Source organism: Aulostomus chinensis, chromosome 19 (genome assembly GCF_037954235.1).
Source record: "Aulostomus chinensis isolate RoL2024-O1b breed Wild chromosome 19, RoL_Achi_v1.0, whole genome shotgun sequence".
Taxonomy (NCBI): Eukaryota; Metazoa; Chordata; class Actinopteri; order Syngnathiformes; family Aulostomidae; genus Aulostomus; species Aulostomus chinensis.
Window position 1 is genome coordinate 1,128,416 of NC_141338.1, and position 15,925 is coordinate 1,144,340.

The following is a 15,925-nucleotide window of genomic DNA, read 5'->3' on the forward strand; positions in this document are numbered from 1 at the left end:
CAACGCAGGTTTGTAGTTCAGATCAACGAGACAGAAGCAGCAGAAACGTCAGAAGCTTGAGGCTGGTTTGAGCAACGCAGGAACTTTGACATATGAGACTGTTCCAGTTGTTCCAGCAAGGGTCGAGTCCTCCCTGAGGTCACAACAATGTTCAACAATAAAAATGTCAATCGTGAACCTTCCCACAGCTGATGAAGGAGGCCTGCAGGTCTGCTAGTTCAGTGAAACACCAATCATCTTAAGCTGCGCCTGTTTGGTCACTAAAGGTCTAAGGTTTCTAGATGGAGCCGTTTCGGTTCATCACTGGGTGACCACGTGTTCCCGTATGACTGAAGCCACGCACCCAAATGTAACGTCTAATACTGTCAAGCTCACTAAGCCACACGCAACGTGGCAAACTCAAACTCAAAGTTTCCACAATACTTCGTCAATGACAACAAACGTGACACAAAAGCAGGAGTTACGAATCTGTTTACTATTGTGTGCCTCTCCTCCATGGGTCTGACTGATGGCATGAAAGACTTCAGGCAAGTCTGGTGGCGAGTCAGACTGTTGTCAGGAGAAGACGATGAGACAGCAGCCATTACTAATTAGTGCCGATGTATTGATGATGTGTGACAACTGGACACACCGCAATTTACTCCAGATATTTGGGTCTACCCTTTAGTAGAGTGCAGTAAGGATGAGGGGTGTTTGGAGTCCAACAGGAAGCGGTCATGCCAGGGATGAGGGGTGTTTGGAGTCCAACAGGAAGTGGTCATGCCAGGGATGAGGGGTGTTTGGAGTCCAACAGGAAGTGGTCATGCCAGGGATGAGGGGTGTTTGGAGTCCAACAGGAAGTGGTCATGCCAGGGATGAGGGGTGTTTGGAGTCCAACAGGAAGCGGTCATGCCAGGGATGAGGGGTGTTTGGAGTCCAACAGGAGGCGGTCATGTCAGGGATGAGGGGTGTTTGGAGTCCAACAGGAGGCGGTCATATCAGGGATGAGGAGTGTTTGGAGTCCAACAGGAGGCGGTCATGTCAGGGATGAGGGGTGTTTGGAGTCCAACAGGAGGTGGTCATGTCAGGGATGAGGAGTGTTTGGAGTCCAACAGGAGGCGGTCATATCAGGGGTGAGGCGTGTTTGGAGTCCAACAGGAAGCGGTCATGCCAGGGATGAGGGGTGTTTGGAGTCCAACAGGAGGTGGTCATATCAGGGGTGAGGCGTGTTTGTAGTCCAACAGGAAGTGATCATGTCAGGGATGAGGTGTGTTTGTAGTCCAACAGGAAGTGGTCATGTCAGGGATGAGGAGTGTTTGGAGTCCAACAGGAGGCGGTCATATCAGGGGTGAGGCGTGTTTGGAGTCCAACAGGAAGTGGTCATGACAGGGATGAGGTGTAACGGAAACGCACTGACTTGGAGACAAGGGAACTGGACACTCAATGACAAATTATCTAAAGGTCTTCAACTCATTTCTGCATCGCTCTACTTGAGATGCGACGGGAAGGAAAGACCAGCAATGACAGAGGCTCCTGTTGCCCTGCAAACCTGAGATTTCTCTACAAGTGCCAGGGTTCAAACATCACTCAGTTATAACCAAACCTTTTATTTGCAAATACTGCTTTTGACAGCAACGTGCAACAACCGTGGTTGAGAGGTAGCATAGTCAAATTCCAACCCTACAAATGTGATAGTTGAAGCCAGTCTAAAGCCAGACATCCTTCTGTGTCACGGCATCGGGGCAGGAGAGACATTCGGCCCCACTGAAGCCAAGCACCATCACTGTGGGCAGTGCCAAGTCCAGGATACAGTGATGGTGTCTTAAACTATGTTCAATCCAGGACATTTGTTCAAATATTCACATTAATTGTCGAGCTTTACAATTATTTACCAAAAGAGCAGAGCAGAACTGCCTTCGTTTATGATCCAGATATTTATCAATGTTCACACAAACTTACAGTTTTACGGTCGCAGGTCATCAAAAACATTGTTGTCAAACTCATCCGCCTACTTCCCATTTTATAAAAGCAGTGACAGAAATATCCCGTCACAATTATGAGTTATAATTCAGTACAACTGCTACTGCGGCTGAGCTACTCTGCTGGTGGTAGACTGACCCAGCTGAGCTTGGACGTTGAGCTGCTTTCTGGATGCAGCATTTGAAGTGCAGCTGCAGGAACGACAACCTAGGAAGTCAACACTTCCTCTTTTTCAGGGGGCCTGTTTGTGTTCCCTCTGAATCATGACCAGCTGACTCCGGAGGCTTTATAGGAAAACTTGCCATGCCATCCATCATCAGACAGATGGTCACATTCAAAGTATTTCTGGACACATGACAAAGGGGTCAGGTAGACAGGTAGAGGTGGAGGTCGAGGTAGAGTTAGAGGTGTGGGGGGGGGGGGAGTGTGTGTGTGTGTGTGTTGAGGTTAGCAAGCGAGCAGTCAGTGGTCTACAGTGTGTCAGCTCTACAGGTGGGTAGGGGTGATGGAGCTGGTGAAAAACCCTGCCACATCGGTTATTTATGACCATGTCCGCTCGGCCGACTCACACAGAGCAGTTCCTCCTCTGAATCCGTGACATTCAACCATGTCGTGCGTTTACACCACTCAGGATTTCAGCAAACGCCACCAACTGGGAGCGGGAATCTGGCTGAGTGGAAGATAGCCGGCTCCTCTTGCCAGCGACGGTCACAGCTCGATACTGAACCCAGCGCATGACTACAACACAACTATCACTGTATCCTGTCTGAGGCATGCACCATGAATTGTTTTTATTCTGCAGCATTTCCCATGCCGTGGGGTGTGTGTGTGTGTGTGTGTGTGTGTGTGTGTGTGTGTGTGTGTGTGTGTGTGTGGGCGGGGTGTTACAGGGTGGGACAGTAAAGGTGAACTGGGGGAGTGGCTGACAGACAGCATTCACTGATGGCAGCAGCCATTTAGATGCAGCAGTTTCTATCAAACTTTTCAGGAATCTCCAGAGTGCAGTTTGTCCTCCAAGATGAAGTCATGAAGGGCTTAAGAACATGAAATAAAGACTTTAGTTTTATGGTGATTTTCTTGTTTGTTTCCCTGACATGAAAGGGGTATTAAGATCAGCAAATAACCACGAGTACTGGCATCAGATATGGATTGAAGTGAACATCAGCATCACCCCACGTTTCAACAATCAGTGCATCCAATCACATTTATTTTCCACCACATTGATAAGGAATTGAAAAGAGAATCAACAAAGAGCCAGACTGATAAGCAAAATTGATAACAGCATTCCAGACACAGAAGGATAAGTTGGGACTCATTTTTATGTGTAAACTTTCACCACCCACTGGCAAAGCAGGAGGGTGGCAGGTGCCAACTCTCCACCCTGCCTCCTCCTCCTGGAAGGTCATACAAAGCCTCAGGAGGTACCCGAGGTGGCGAGATGCGCTCCAACAGTCAATCATGAACGTGTGCACACTCCTTAAGAGTTTAAATATTTACCTTGAGAAATAAAATAGCACATTTCCTTAAATAATTCTGCTTGAAACTTGTTGATGCAGTATTACTACTTGACACACAGCTGTCTGCTGGAGCTCCACAGCAGCAGAGGGAGGCCGATACTCAGTTTGTTTGTGCTGCTCATTAAAATCCCATTTTAAAACCTCAGCTGGTTCCAGAAGGTTCTGCTGGCTGGTGAACATTATTGTTCTGAACAGAGGAAAGCAGGTGACCACAGCAGTACACAAGACAAAGAGGCTCCCGCTACGGCCATGAGGTTTGACTGACACAATGGCTGTTGACATATGGAGATAAATACGGCTGCGCTCTCTCTCCAGGGACGGCTGGACCCAGAGTGAACGCACACACCAGCAGCATCACAACCAGGCTGTGGAAGGGAGCCTTGGCGTGGCAGCAGACTTGCTAATGCAAAAATTATTTGAACAATGTGTTTATAAATGTCAAACAGGTTTGTCATGAGCAGCAACACCATAATGTAAATCTGACGGCCAGACGAGTAAATGAAGTCAATAAAGCACAAGCTAAGTAACATGCAGACCAGCAAGGCTGTACGAGAGCGCCACAGGGATCAGGCTTGTTGTGGTTCAACAGGAAGTGGTCATCGCCTCGTTCCTCCTGATGTACAACTGAACCTCCAACATCCACCAGTGAACACCAGACCGGTGGATGTTGGACGTTCAGTTCATATATACGTGTGTGTGTGTGTGTGTGTGTATATATACATACACACACACACACACACACACACACATATATATACATATATGTATATACATATAGGCGTGGGGGTCCCCAGACATGATTACTGACAAAGGTGAAGTAATGAGCCTGGTTGTAGTTTCTGCTCCTACATTTCTCGGCTCAGACGTGTCGTTGCTCCCTGGAAACCAGCTAAATGTCAGCGGCTGCACGTAGAAACTAGGTTAACTTGATGATTCCTCTCTCACTTCAATTAAGGGCTTTTGTTTTCAGCTCTCCAAAAAAAAATCACCAGGAAACACTATCTAGCTTTCCTGGGCTGCGCAAGCACACCAACACCGTAACATTGTTATGTTGGCGAGCGTTTCACGCTACAGGAAGTGAGCTGGCAAGTAAATATTTGACATCATTAACAGGGTGTCAGTGATGCTTCAGTAGTGTGGAGGTATGCAGCTGAGCGTACGGCACACAAGCTTCTGATCCTAACTTTAATCAACTTGATCTAATATTGCTTTTTACAGGCTGACAGGCTCTGTGTATTCATGCTGTTCGAAGCGGCGTTATTATCTCTGTCAAATATTTCAACAAGCGCAGAGAGGATATAAAGGTGACCCCTGCAGCAGGAGGAAGTTATTTCAGCCTGCAGACGTTTAACTACCTTCTTTATCAGGTAAACTAGCAAAACTAAAACCGTTTTTTTCTGGCTGCTACATCAGCAAGTGTGAAAACAGCCGCCTGTTGAAATGCAGCAGTTTCCAGACAACTCAACAGTAGGAGAACAATGAACTGAATGTATTTTTTCTTTCCTAAGCAGTGACAGCATCAGTGCTGCTGGCTGAGAGCAGCACTGATGCTGTCAGGATTAGCACTTTGTGTGATTATAACCTGTCCAAGTCTGCAGCTCAACCGCCAGATCATGTGATCACTGGTGATGGTTTTCAGTTTGTTCTCTGACCATCAACCAACACTCGCTAACAGGCCATGAACTGTTGAACAACCAGCCTTTAGTGAAAGTCTCTTACTGTCCATCGTCCCATGAGTCAGACAACAAAATAAAGCCTCTTCTCCAGGGAGCTGAGACCCAGGCCAGCTAGCTTAGCATAATAGCTGGTAGTGGGTGGCAAGTGTTAGCATCAGCTAGATCAGGTCCAGGACAGCTAGCTTAGCATAATGGCTGGTAGTGGGTGGGAAGTGTCAGCATCAGCTAGATCAGGTCCAGGCCAGTTAGCTTAGCATAATGGCTGGTAGTAGGTGGGAATTGTTAGCATCAGCTAGCTCAGGTCTAGGCCAGCTAGTTTAGCATAATGGCTGGTAGTAGGTGGGAAGTGTTAGCATCAGCTAGCTCAGGTCCAGGCTAGTTAGCTTAGCATAATGGCTGGTAGTAGGTGGGAAGTGTTAGCATCAGCTAGCTCAGGTCCAGGCTAGTTAGCTTAGCCCAATGGCTGGTAGTGGGTGGGAAGTGTTGGCATCAGCTAGCTCAGGTCCAGGATCCTGGTGTGTCCAGCAGGAATCCTCCTCATCATCATCAGTAGCAGCAGTCGCTCTTCTAGTCCTCAACAAACCTTTGGTTCTGTTGACCCAAGTTCCAATGGAGCTTTGGAGGTGCTGCGTCAAATCACTGCGCCCAGTCAGGAAAGTAGTTCCGGCTATGTGTCTGATTCTACCACTACAACGCCTCTTCATGTTAAACTGGTGTTCATCACCAAGGTTACACTCAACCCTCCTGATATTAATGCAGGCAGAGAGGGAGCTACGCTAACACTTCCCACCCACTACCAGTCATTGTGCTAAGCTAATTAGCTTGGCTCTGGACGATGGATGTTTAGCGATACTCCATTACTTTTCAGGAGGGGCTTTTTGCCACAAGCACCAGAAGTAACAACAAATGCAAGGATTCACACATCGTCACTAACCTGCAAGGCTGCTGTGAACAGCTTCCATCTCCCACACAGGGAATATTTTACATCTTCAGTAGCCATCAGATTTGTGGGGGTGTACTGATCTTAAAGGGGAACCCCCCCCCCCTTTTTATGTCCAATCAGGAGCTCACACACGATGCTATGATTAATTAGAATAGCGTAAGTGAGCCAAATTAACTTTCGTCAAGCAGCCATAACAGGTCATTTACCTGTCCAGTACTTCGGTTTATGACTGCATAATTCCAAATCTCTACATTCCCATCAGCCTCTGCTGTATTTCATGTTTACCACTGAATTACTGCTGTCATAAACAGGCTGAACTGAGCTGAGAGGTTGAATGTAGTAAATATTAGGCCTACTTCGACATCTGCATGTTGTTCTCTGTGTGACCTGTTCACTGTTGTCATGACACCACAAATGTGGTAGTGGTCACCTGTAAGACGGGGCAGCCAGGGGCAGAGTTGGTGCTCGCATGGAGGCTGACTACTAACCACTAACCCCATTTAAAGCAAAATTTCCCCCAACAAGTGGTTTCACCTTTCAAGTAATTACAAATAGGTGCAAAGCTTTTTTCCTCCTTCATTATTTCTTTGTGCCTCCACAATGCAGAAAGAGCCGGCCACGTATGAGGAGCTTGAAGCGACTGGAGGCTGACGGCCATAAATTGTCCAAAAACATCTGCTGTCAGCGACGTAACTCACAGATCCAATGTCGTGTTCGTGAATGAAGTCAACCAATATTTGAACAGCGTTGGTGTTGGCACCTGATTCTGATATCACCAATGTCCTCTCTCCTGTGTGAACCGCAGACGTTACTCAAGTCATTTAACCAAAAACTCACTGACTTGGAGTCGACGGAACCAGACATTCAACAAGGCTAGCTGGTTCCTGGGTTCTAGGCCCAATTCCTATGCAGCTCTACTGGTGGACTTCAACAGGCCCAAAGTGCACCTCTCAGCTGCAGCATGAACGTTCAGCCCACCGCACGGGGATGAGGGTGGAAACACAAGTAGCTGTTATTTATCAGCCAACTAAATACACATTCAATGTTTTACAGCCAGGGTGAACTACCGTACTGTGAGGGTGTGTTTAGGCAACAGGTATCAAGTGGCAAAATTAGAGCGATCACATGTTGCCATTGCTTTCTGATCAGAGGTAAATACCTGTGACTTCTGCAGTCATGTGACCCGAGAACAAACACGGAGTCCTTTCACACTGAAGACAGAGTGGGCCTCTCTTCACTTCCACCTGGACCACCTCACAACATCTCAGCTCTGATGGATATACGGCAGCAGGTCATCCGAGCCCCCGCCCCCCTCCCATCTCCAGCATTGCTGTCAAACTCTCACCTCTCTGCCAGAGGACACAACCTCGGCCTGCCAAGAATGTGGCAGCACCATGTTATCTCCAGAGTGCCACATTTAACTGCACCCCCACAAACTTGCAGCTGAAAGCTTCCCTCATGCACAGCCAGCGGTGGTGGATCCACGCGTGCATGAAGGTCGGTGCGTCTGCAGACATCTCTACCGGCCTCACGATGATTCCAGCTCTCCATCCGTTTGCTAGCTAGCAGCATCTGAAGCGCTGGCTGAAGCACTCCAGGGTGTTCAGTGACAGTCGGGCCATTACTGAATTAATAAATACCAGAGTGACATTTTTCATATTTTCATATCCTAGCACGTCTCAGTTGCAGACCAATTTGGCCCACTGCTACAAGTCCATTAGCAGAGGCTTTCATCTCTGCAGCCGTGCATCAGTCTGGCCAATCAAGAATTACGCTAAAACCCAATCACAGGGCTGTGTGTGTTCATACAGGTGTAGTTTAAACATCATATAAGCTGATCCTACTTCCTGCTTCCTGGATGACAGTGTGCTAATCAGACAGACCATCTGTGTCATCTGAGGCTGCAGTCAAACGCCTCATGGTCGCCAATCCTCGGATTATCAACATTATGCAACCTGGATTCTTGACTGAACATCTGATGAGGAGACGTCAACTCAATTAGCGTGGCAACTATCAAACGAGCTGATCCTCATTATGTCCTCAGAGGCTGCAACACTTGACTAAACTTGGCTCTGATCCCTGAAGGAGGAGGTGCACGTTAACACTTTGATGCCACTGAGACACTCCTGTGAGGTCTGCAGCCACAGAACCCAGACTGATCGCTGAGGTCTCAGGAGTCGTCCAAAGTTTCAACGTCTGCTCCTCCAAAGACTCTCAGGGCAGAACTACTAACAGAAGATTATCTGGTAGTAACTGTTCACCTTTAGCTTGCACATCTGTGTTGGAATCCATGTTATAATTTACCAAAGTATATTTAACTAACAAGAGAGATCCATCCATGTCGAGCCGACACTGTCTGTACTCTAAGAAGACGGGTTTGTGAAACTTACTTCAGTGACTTTCTAAACCTTTCTGGCTTTGCGTTTCAAAAATGTTTTAAGGCCTGGCTTTTTCCCCCCTCTTTACATTCCAGGTGTCTCGAGCCCGTAGCAAACATGGTTGTGGCATTTTGGGAATCAGCAAATGAAGCTGGCTAAATTGCTATCAGAGCAGACACTGGCGGTGAGATTTTAAAGCCGAGTATTGGACTTGGTCGCTGTAGAGACTCTGTGACACGTCGACTCAATGGCAACTGTGTTATTACACGACGTTGACGCCACGAAGACCTAATGAAGTGTGACTGGGGGCTCAGAAATGCTCCGGCGGTCCTCAGCCAGCCTCAAGACTCGGAAAGTTGACTTTAATACGATACTGACGCAAAGTGAGACCCGCACATGCCTGAAGGAAGGAAAGGCACATTTACCAATTCCAACGCCTTTCACCAACATTTAGCACTCTCACAACATTAATAAGCTGTGAGCCAAATGGGCTGAAATATTCAGAAATCACTGAGAGATTGTTCAATGATCTGAGAGGAGAGCGCCTCCGTGTTAGTGATGGATTCATCATCCAGACATTTCAAATGAACGCAGTTGTCAGTAAAACATTTAGGAGATTCATTGCTAACCACAAGGGACGCCTCCCTTTAGATTCAAGGTGAGATGATGCTCTTAAAGCAGCTGACACGGCGGTAATAATTATGTCATCTTTGAAACGCTGACATATGACTGTCAATCCATCTAGGCAAGCGCATCAAAGTAGCCATCACACAATATTCTGAATTGAACATTTCTGCTGGAAAAGCAACATGATGCTTTTCACGATGACCCATACACCAGACAGATCAGAGATCAGTGAGACACTGTCCATGCCTGCGTCAATGTTGGGTCCTTCATGGAAGCATTTGAGATTAAACATTCATTAACTGAGAATTTTTTTTTTTTTAATTTAAAAAGGAAAAAGGGCGTGGGTTATGCTTTGACATCTGCATGACTGTATTTTATGGCAGACATCTGAAGTCAGCATGCTACTAAGCTAGCAGGAGCCGGTGAGCTCCTGGAAGCACTGACTCGTCATGTCTGCAATGCTAGCAACTTGAAGAAAGACACATGGAAAACAAGAGGTGGAGATCCGTTGTAGTCCAGCCTGCAGAGCACAGGACCCTCTTCCTGCTCCGCCCCACTCACATCAGATCACCAGGTTTGTACACATGCAGTTTGGTTTGTTGGTGTGGAAATAAACTGAAAAGAATTAAGAACATTTAATTGGACCGTCTCAACTGATTTCGAGCGAACCGAACAACAGAGGGCATTTTGTGAAGAACGGTGGCCAAACGCAGCGGCGGCGGCCACATTGAGCTCCGAGCCTTGGATTAATTGCCACCATCGAGGGCACTGCTGAGGTGACAACGTGTCAATAGATGTTCCTTAACAGTGAAGAGGAAGGCGACACTCAGACTGACAGACGTGAGCTGCACAGGCTGCTGTTCGCACTGTGGTCGTCATTTGACTGAGGCATTATATCTCTGCAGCAAATGAACCTTCATTGCAAAACTTTAACCACATCCTCTTCGATCAAGCTGCATGCTACAAGCTACGAGGCTAGAAGCTGCCAGGAGACACAGTGTGAGATTAAAGAAGTCGGTCGGGGCAGATAACGAGGGCGGATTAGCAATCTGATCTGAGCCGCAGGCTGGTTGAGAGCTGGGCCAGTGGGAGCGCACCAGCATGGTGGGGTTCACAGCGACAGACTCACTGATGACTGTGGACATGCTTGGGGGGGGTGAACAACATAATCAAGGCAAAATCTAAATATTTCCACCTTAAGTGTACCTTTATTTTGAAATTCACAGAGCAGACCCTCATCCTCTCCTCCGCACAACTTCATCTTATCCTCTTTTTTTCATGTTCTTGGTTTCATCGGTTGTTTTTGCAGAGCTCAGGAATAAATGGCGATTTTTTTGTTGCTTTTCATGAGTTGATCATGTAAATGTTATCGACTGTGTTTCAGCCAGAATGCGGAACATGACATCATCAGCTCTGTTGTTACTGGTTCAGCTGATCAACAGTGAATAAATTGTTTTTGAGCACCGCACAATTCCAACAAAGTGACTTGCCTCACTGTCAGAGTTCAGTCCAATAATATTCTGGGAAGTCTAGAGGAGCTGCACAATTTCATTATTGATCCATCACAGTCAACATCTCGTCTAATATCACGCCACCGATATGCTCCCAGACCATGGGCATCCTGACTACACGTGGAAAAATTATGAATTTGCAAAAGTCACATTCTCTTTCCTGGCTAAACGTTTAAAAAAAAAGCCAATAAATCTTATATTTACTGTATTTCTGCAAAGAAGAGATTTGATGAAAACTGTGACTTCAACTTATTAAAAGCAAGCCAATACCTGCTAATGTACATATTATAATCATTATTATCATAAACATTATTATTAGAGTACCAAGGTGGTACGCAGCAAACTGCGTTCTTTGCTCCATCATTCCCTACCTGATGAATCTGACTGATGTCACTCACAACATTAAAAGCAATTCATACGTTTGTGACATTCACATTTGAACAGATAAAAATATTGAAGCGATAAAAACAGGATTTTTTCCAGGTGGGGATCTGAGCAAAGCAAAGACGTTGTCTCAAGTCTGTGGAATATCATTGGTGTATCTCTGAAGTACCACAATACTGCCTTTGGATACTCGGCCCTCTGCAGATATGAAACTTGCTTCTCTCAGGACCTGCATGTCTCGAGGTGGGGATAATTGCACCCACGGCAGCAGATGCTCATTAGATATCTATTGTTTTTAATATATTATTTTATCTATTACAGCTGTCAGCTGGCTCGCAGTGTTCTGACTCGCACGGTTTTATCGGCGGTGCGGTGATATATCGGGGTTATGACAGGTAGCAGCCTCCAGCTCCCGCACCACACGCACAGAGATTCATCCATCTGACAGACAGGCCAGCAAACAGCGGGCTCGGGCCCCGCACACTCAACACAGCAAGCTGGGGGGGGGGGGGGCAGAATGCAGAGTTACCTGGGCTCCGGCAGGATGATCTTCTTGCTCGCTCTGGCCGCTGGGGTCGACTTGCTCTTCTCCATCGCCATCAAGTAGCTGACATCAGCCAGCACCGCTTCCAGGTCCGCCATCTTCCGACCCAGGGACGAGCAGATCAATACAAAAGAGCCTGGCTGGGATTTAAAACAAAACAAAAAAAACGAAAAAAACAAACAAACAAGAACGTCCCTATATGAGCAACATCAAGGGCCGGGGTGCGGAGCAGGGCCGGCGGGGCTGACCATCCACGGGGGTCGTCACCGGGAGCCCAGGAGGGAAGACATGAGGTGACAAAGCCGCTGGAGGAAGATGGAAGGCCCCCTGCTGCGGAGTCAGCGTCCCGGTAATCCCATTTAGTGCAAAACAGCGCAGCGGTGAAGCTGAAGCCCGATCCGAGGCCGTGACTTAGCGGTGTGAGGTGGATGCGCCAGATCCGCTACCAGACCCCGCAGGTCCCCGGGGACTCCGGTCCTCCAGATGGGAATACGTCCCGGCTCCGATGCGGCGTGGGTTCAGGGGTTCTCCTGATGAGTGAACACTGTTCTGCCCCAGAAACAACCAGCACGGTGAGAACCCCCTCCGGAGTGGTGACAGCAGCAGAAGCCCAGCGACACGTGTGTCTCAAACAGCAGGAGAGAAAAAATGGAAATTCAGGAGGGAGGACCCAGGGAGACGGGTCGGGAGAGCACCAGCCCGCCGGGCTGTGTACCAGAAATGCAAATCTCTCAAACGCGTGACAGCAGGAATAAAACCGCACCGTTCAGAGAGCAGCCAGGACCTTTGCATGCCGTAGGATCCCCGCACCGCTGCTGTCGCTGCCGCTGGCGGCTCCCGGAGGCTCAGCTGCCGCTCAGTAACATCATCAATAACTGAGCCAATATCGGCCGACGGCTGCAGGGGAGATTCGGCACCCCGAAACAAGATGTCACCAATCACCGATCCACGCAGGCTAACCCGCACTAGCCTGCTGCCTGTATCGACGTCCGCCTGCTAGTTAGCTTCCGCGCTAGCTCGCGAAAATGGAACCTGCTAGCCGGCAGTTGGTGATGAGGCTAGCGATACTGATCCAGGTGCGGTAGCCACAGAAATACGTGAAAACACCCGCAGCCGCAGCAAACAGTTGTCAGGCGGGCAGCGACCGCTGGCTCGGTGTCAGACGGCGGGCGATAGGCGAGCTAACGGCGGCGGGGGTGGGGAGGGGGTGAGGGTGCGCGAGCTCGCGGACGGGGAGCAGCTTCGCGGAGCTTCCTTCAAGGTTCGTTCCGGTTTCAGAAGTGGATAGAAAACGGTGAGAGACCGTCCATCGCTGCTGGTCGAGCTTCCCCGAGCGGTGGGGAGGGCGGGCGGGGGGTGGGGTGGGGAGACCCTCTTCGCCTGGAGACCCAGTACGGAGCTGTGGGCTGATGGTGACGCTGGTGGGGGAGGGAGGGGGAGCGAGGGGGAGCTCGACTGGCCAGTGGTTAACTTTTCCTCTCCGCCGTTAATGGCGGTTAACTCTCAAGGCAACGGGTCGCCTCGAGCGTTTAAAACTCGCGAACACGACTCGGTGCGGGCGGGAGGGGGCAACCGCTCGTCGATACCGCCAGTAAACGGAGGAGCGGGTCGTCGTGCTCCGCCAGCCCAGACCCGCTCTTCCCTACCGGGCTATCCGTGCTAGGGGAGCCCTCGCGGGTTCAGCAAGGTAGCTCCACCGAGCCGCTGGCTTCCGGCTGCCGCGTGCCAGGCGTTTAGCCGTCCGCTCGTTTCCCTCACGCTGCTCGTTCCCCGGTCCCAGCTCGGCACATGTCGGCTCCTTCTTCGGTGTATTTTCTCAGTATTTTCGCTAGCAGCCTGGCTCCGCTTCGCTTTGTGGCTCAACTTCCTCCCACTGCGGCGGGGAGGCGCTGGTAAAACGCGGAGCGGCTCAACGCCTGGACCCGGACCTCCGCGCCCCGAGCCGAGCCGCTTCCCTCCGTTTCACACCAACGGTTTCGGTCTTTGTGAGGCAGGAATAGAAGCTTGAGACGTCGCGCTCACCCGAGCAGCACGTCTGACATTATCAGCTCTGTTTCGGTTATACTGGGATCCTGCCTGATGGTTTATGGACTGGGACTAACAGGGACCAGTATGAGCACAGGAAATGTCCCGCAGGGGGGCAGTAGGATGATGAATGGGTACTTGAACGCAACACATGTAGCATGTAAACAGAATCCAGCCTCTCAGTGTGTCGGTGTGTGATCAACCGGCTCCCAGGGTGGATGTGAGTGACCGAGGAGGCTGAGTGTTGATGCCGCGGCGGGCTGGGAGACCTCTGCGGGAGCGCGGTCCGTTTCCAGGGGGGCGGTGTTAGGGTCAGATGGGGGCTAAGATGAGCCGAGTTTTACCTTTAATGATTTCCTGAAGGCTGCACGGTCAGCACTGTCGCCTCACAGCGAGAAGGTTTGGGGTTCGAGTCCCGGCTCGGGCGCGGGATCTTTCTGAGTGAGTCTCCATGTTCTCCCCGTGCCCCCCGTGGGTTCTCTCCGGGTACTCCGGCTTCCTCCCACCATCCAAAGACATGCAATTTGGGGAGTAGGCTAAAATTGACCGTAGGTATGAGTGTGAGTGTGAATGGTTGTTCGTCTCTGTGTGTTGGCCCTGCGATGGACTGGCGACCTGTCCAGGGTGAACCCCGCCTCTCGCCCGTAGATGCTGGGATAGGCTCCACCCCCCGCGACCCTTACTAGTCAGGAATAAGAGGAAGACGACGATGGATTTCACTGAAAGTGCACTTGTTCAGCACTTGGTGTTTCGACCGCTTGTAGTTCTAAAACCACCACAAGTACATGAGTTACTTTAATGTTACTCAGCAGGGGTCTGACAGCAAGTACAAATACACAAATGCAATAGTACTCTGATAAAAGTCCCAATTCAAAATGTTCTGCTGAGCACATACTTATTTGATATGGAGTGAAATATCAAAAGTAAAAGTACACATTCTACATGATATTTGTGTATTCCCGCATTTGGGAACGTTTGACCCTTGAACCTTTGACCTCTTAAGGTCACATTGGGCACTGTGTATGTTTCCTCTTGCAGTTGTCAGGCCTCACATGTAAAAGTCAATTGTCTTCATCATGTCTTTGTCTGTTTTCATCATTAAATCCGCCTCTTCAAGTCACTGCCGAGTGAGAAAGACAGAAGGGCCCTAATGGGAAGTACTGTCAAAGTACAAAGTCCCCTTCAATACAAACAGTAAAGTACAGATACCTCGTCTGTGTACTTTGAGTACAGTGCATCAAGTTGTCTCTGGGTCAGCAGCTGCTATTAAACATTGATACAGAAATGACACAATCAAAACACACTGGATTTGATTTTGACCTTTGACCTCAGACCTTTGAGTAAAGCCGTGCATTTGTGTTTGCTAATATTTTCATTAAATTTGAGTCTCGAATCTTTGTGTCTCAGCTGCAGTTTATTTGTCTGCGTGTTTTTATTGTACACAACGGAGGACGTCTGTCAAAGCCTACGGAACCCACCGCCTCCATGATGGGAAGCTCTCTTCTTCTCTTGGGAAGCTCCTGGTGGCTTGGATCCACAACGATGCCATGGTTACGACCTTGTGTTGTAGTTCACGCTGACTGTAACTAACGTGTAATAATGTCCCAAACATCAGCTTTACTACAGATGTAGATTTGAGAAGTTTAAAAATATGATCACTTTACTCGTGACAGAAATCTGTTTTTCTGCTCCGGCTGACTCACCGTGTGTTTGTCAGTCCAATAGGAACGTGATGATGTGATGTTCACTTCCTGAATTTGTGGTCACATGACTCCTGTTGTTTACACCTAGGAACAGGGGGCGGGGCAGTTTCTCCTGCGGTTCAACTTACCCTGTCCTCCCCCGGCCTCCGTAGGCCTGGAAGTGGGGTCCAAGACAGAGCTGCAACAATAAATAGTGAAAGAAAATTAATCAGCAACTATTTCATAGTCCGTTAAAGAGTTTTTCTTTTTTTTCTAGCAAAAATATCAAACATCTGCTGGTTCCAGACTAAATATCAGGACTTGCTTTTTGTTTTTTTTGTCATTTATGAGAGAAACCTGAACTGTTGCAGTGTGAACAAAAGAGTCTCTGAGCTCTGGGAGCTGAGAGGAGCATCTTTAAAAGAAGGTCTTGACATTTTATTGACGAAAATGAATGATTATGAAAATAACCAACAAATCAATTGAAGATGAATAGAAGTGTAGGCTGCCGCCCTCGTCTCAGACCCCGGACGGAAGGAGTTTATTTAAACACCCGGATAAATCATTTCAATTATCAGAAATGTAGTTCTCTTGTCATTGGCAGGGTTTTTTTCTTGCAAATTATCTTTTTTTTTTTTTTTTTTGCTGATTTCCAGTTGATTTTCTTATTGCTTGTTTA

General features: G+C 48.5%; 1 protein-coding gene across 3 annotated transcripts in view; it reads right to left on the reverse strand.

Annotated features, from left to right (window-relative positions):
* grk3 (G protein-coupled receptor kinase 3) overlaps positions 1–14,146 on the reverse strand; it is a 46,760-nt gene extending 32,614 nt beyond the window's left edge. For 2 of the 3 annotated variants that reach the window (XR_015110357.1, XM_086187026.1), the window contains exon 1: positions 11,525–14,146. Coding sequence is in view for 2 of the 3 variants with exons in the window: in XM_086187026.1 (XP_086043152.1) it covers positions 11,525–11,637 (113 nt within the window). In the remaining variant the exon portion in view is untranslated. The remainder of the gene's footprint in view (positions 1–11,524) is intronic. The other variant, XM_086187028.1, reaches the window with a different exon arrangement.
* Between the last annotated feature and the right edge of the window lie 1,779 nt (positions 14,147–15,925).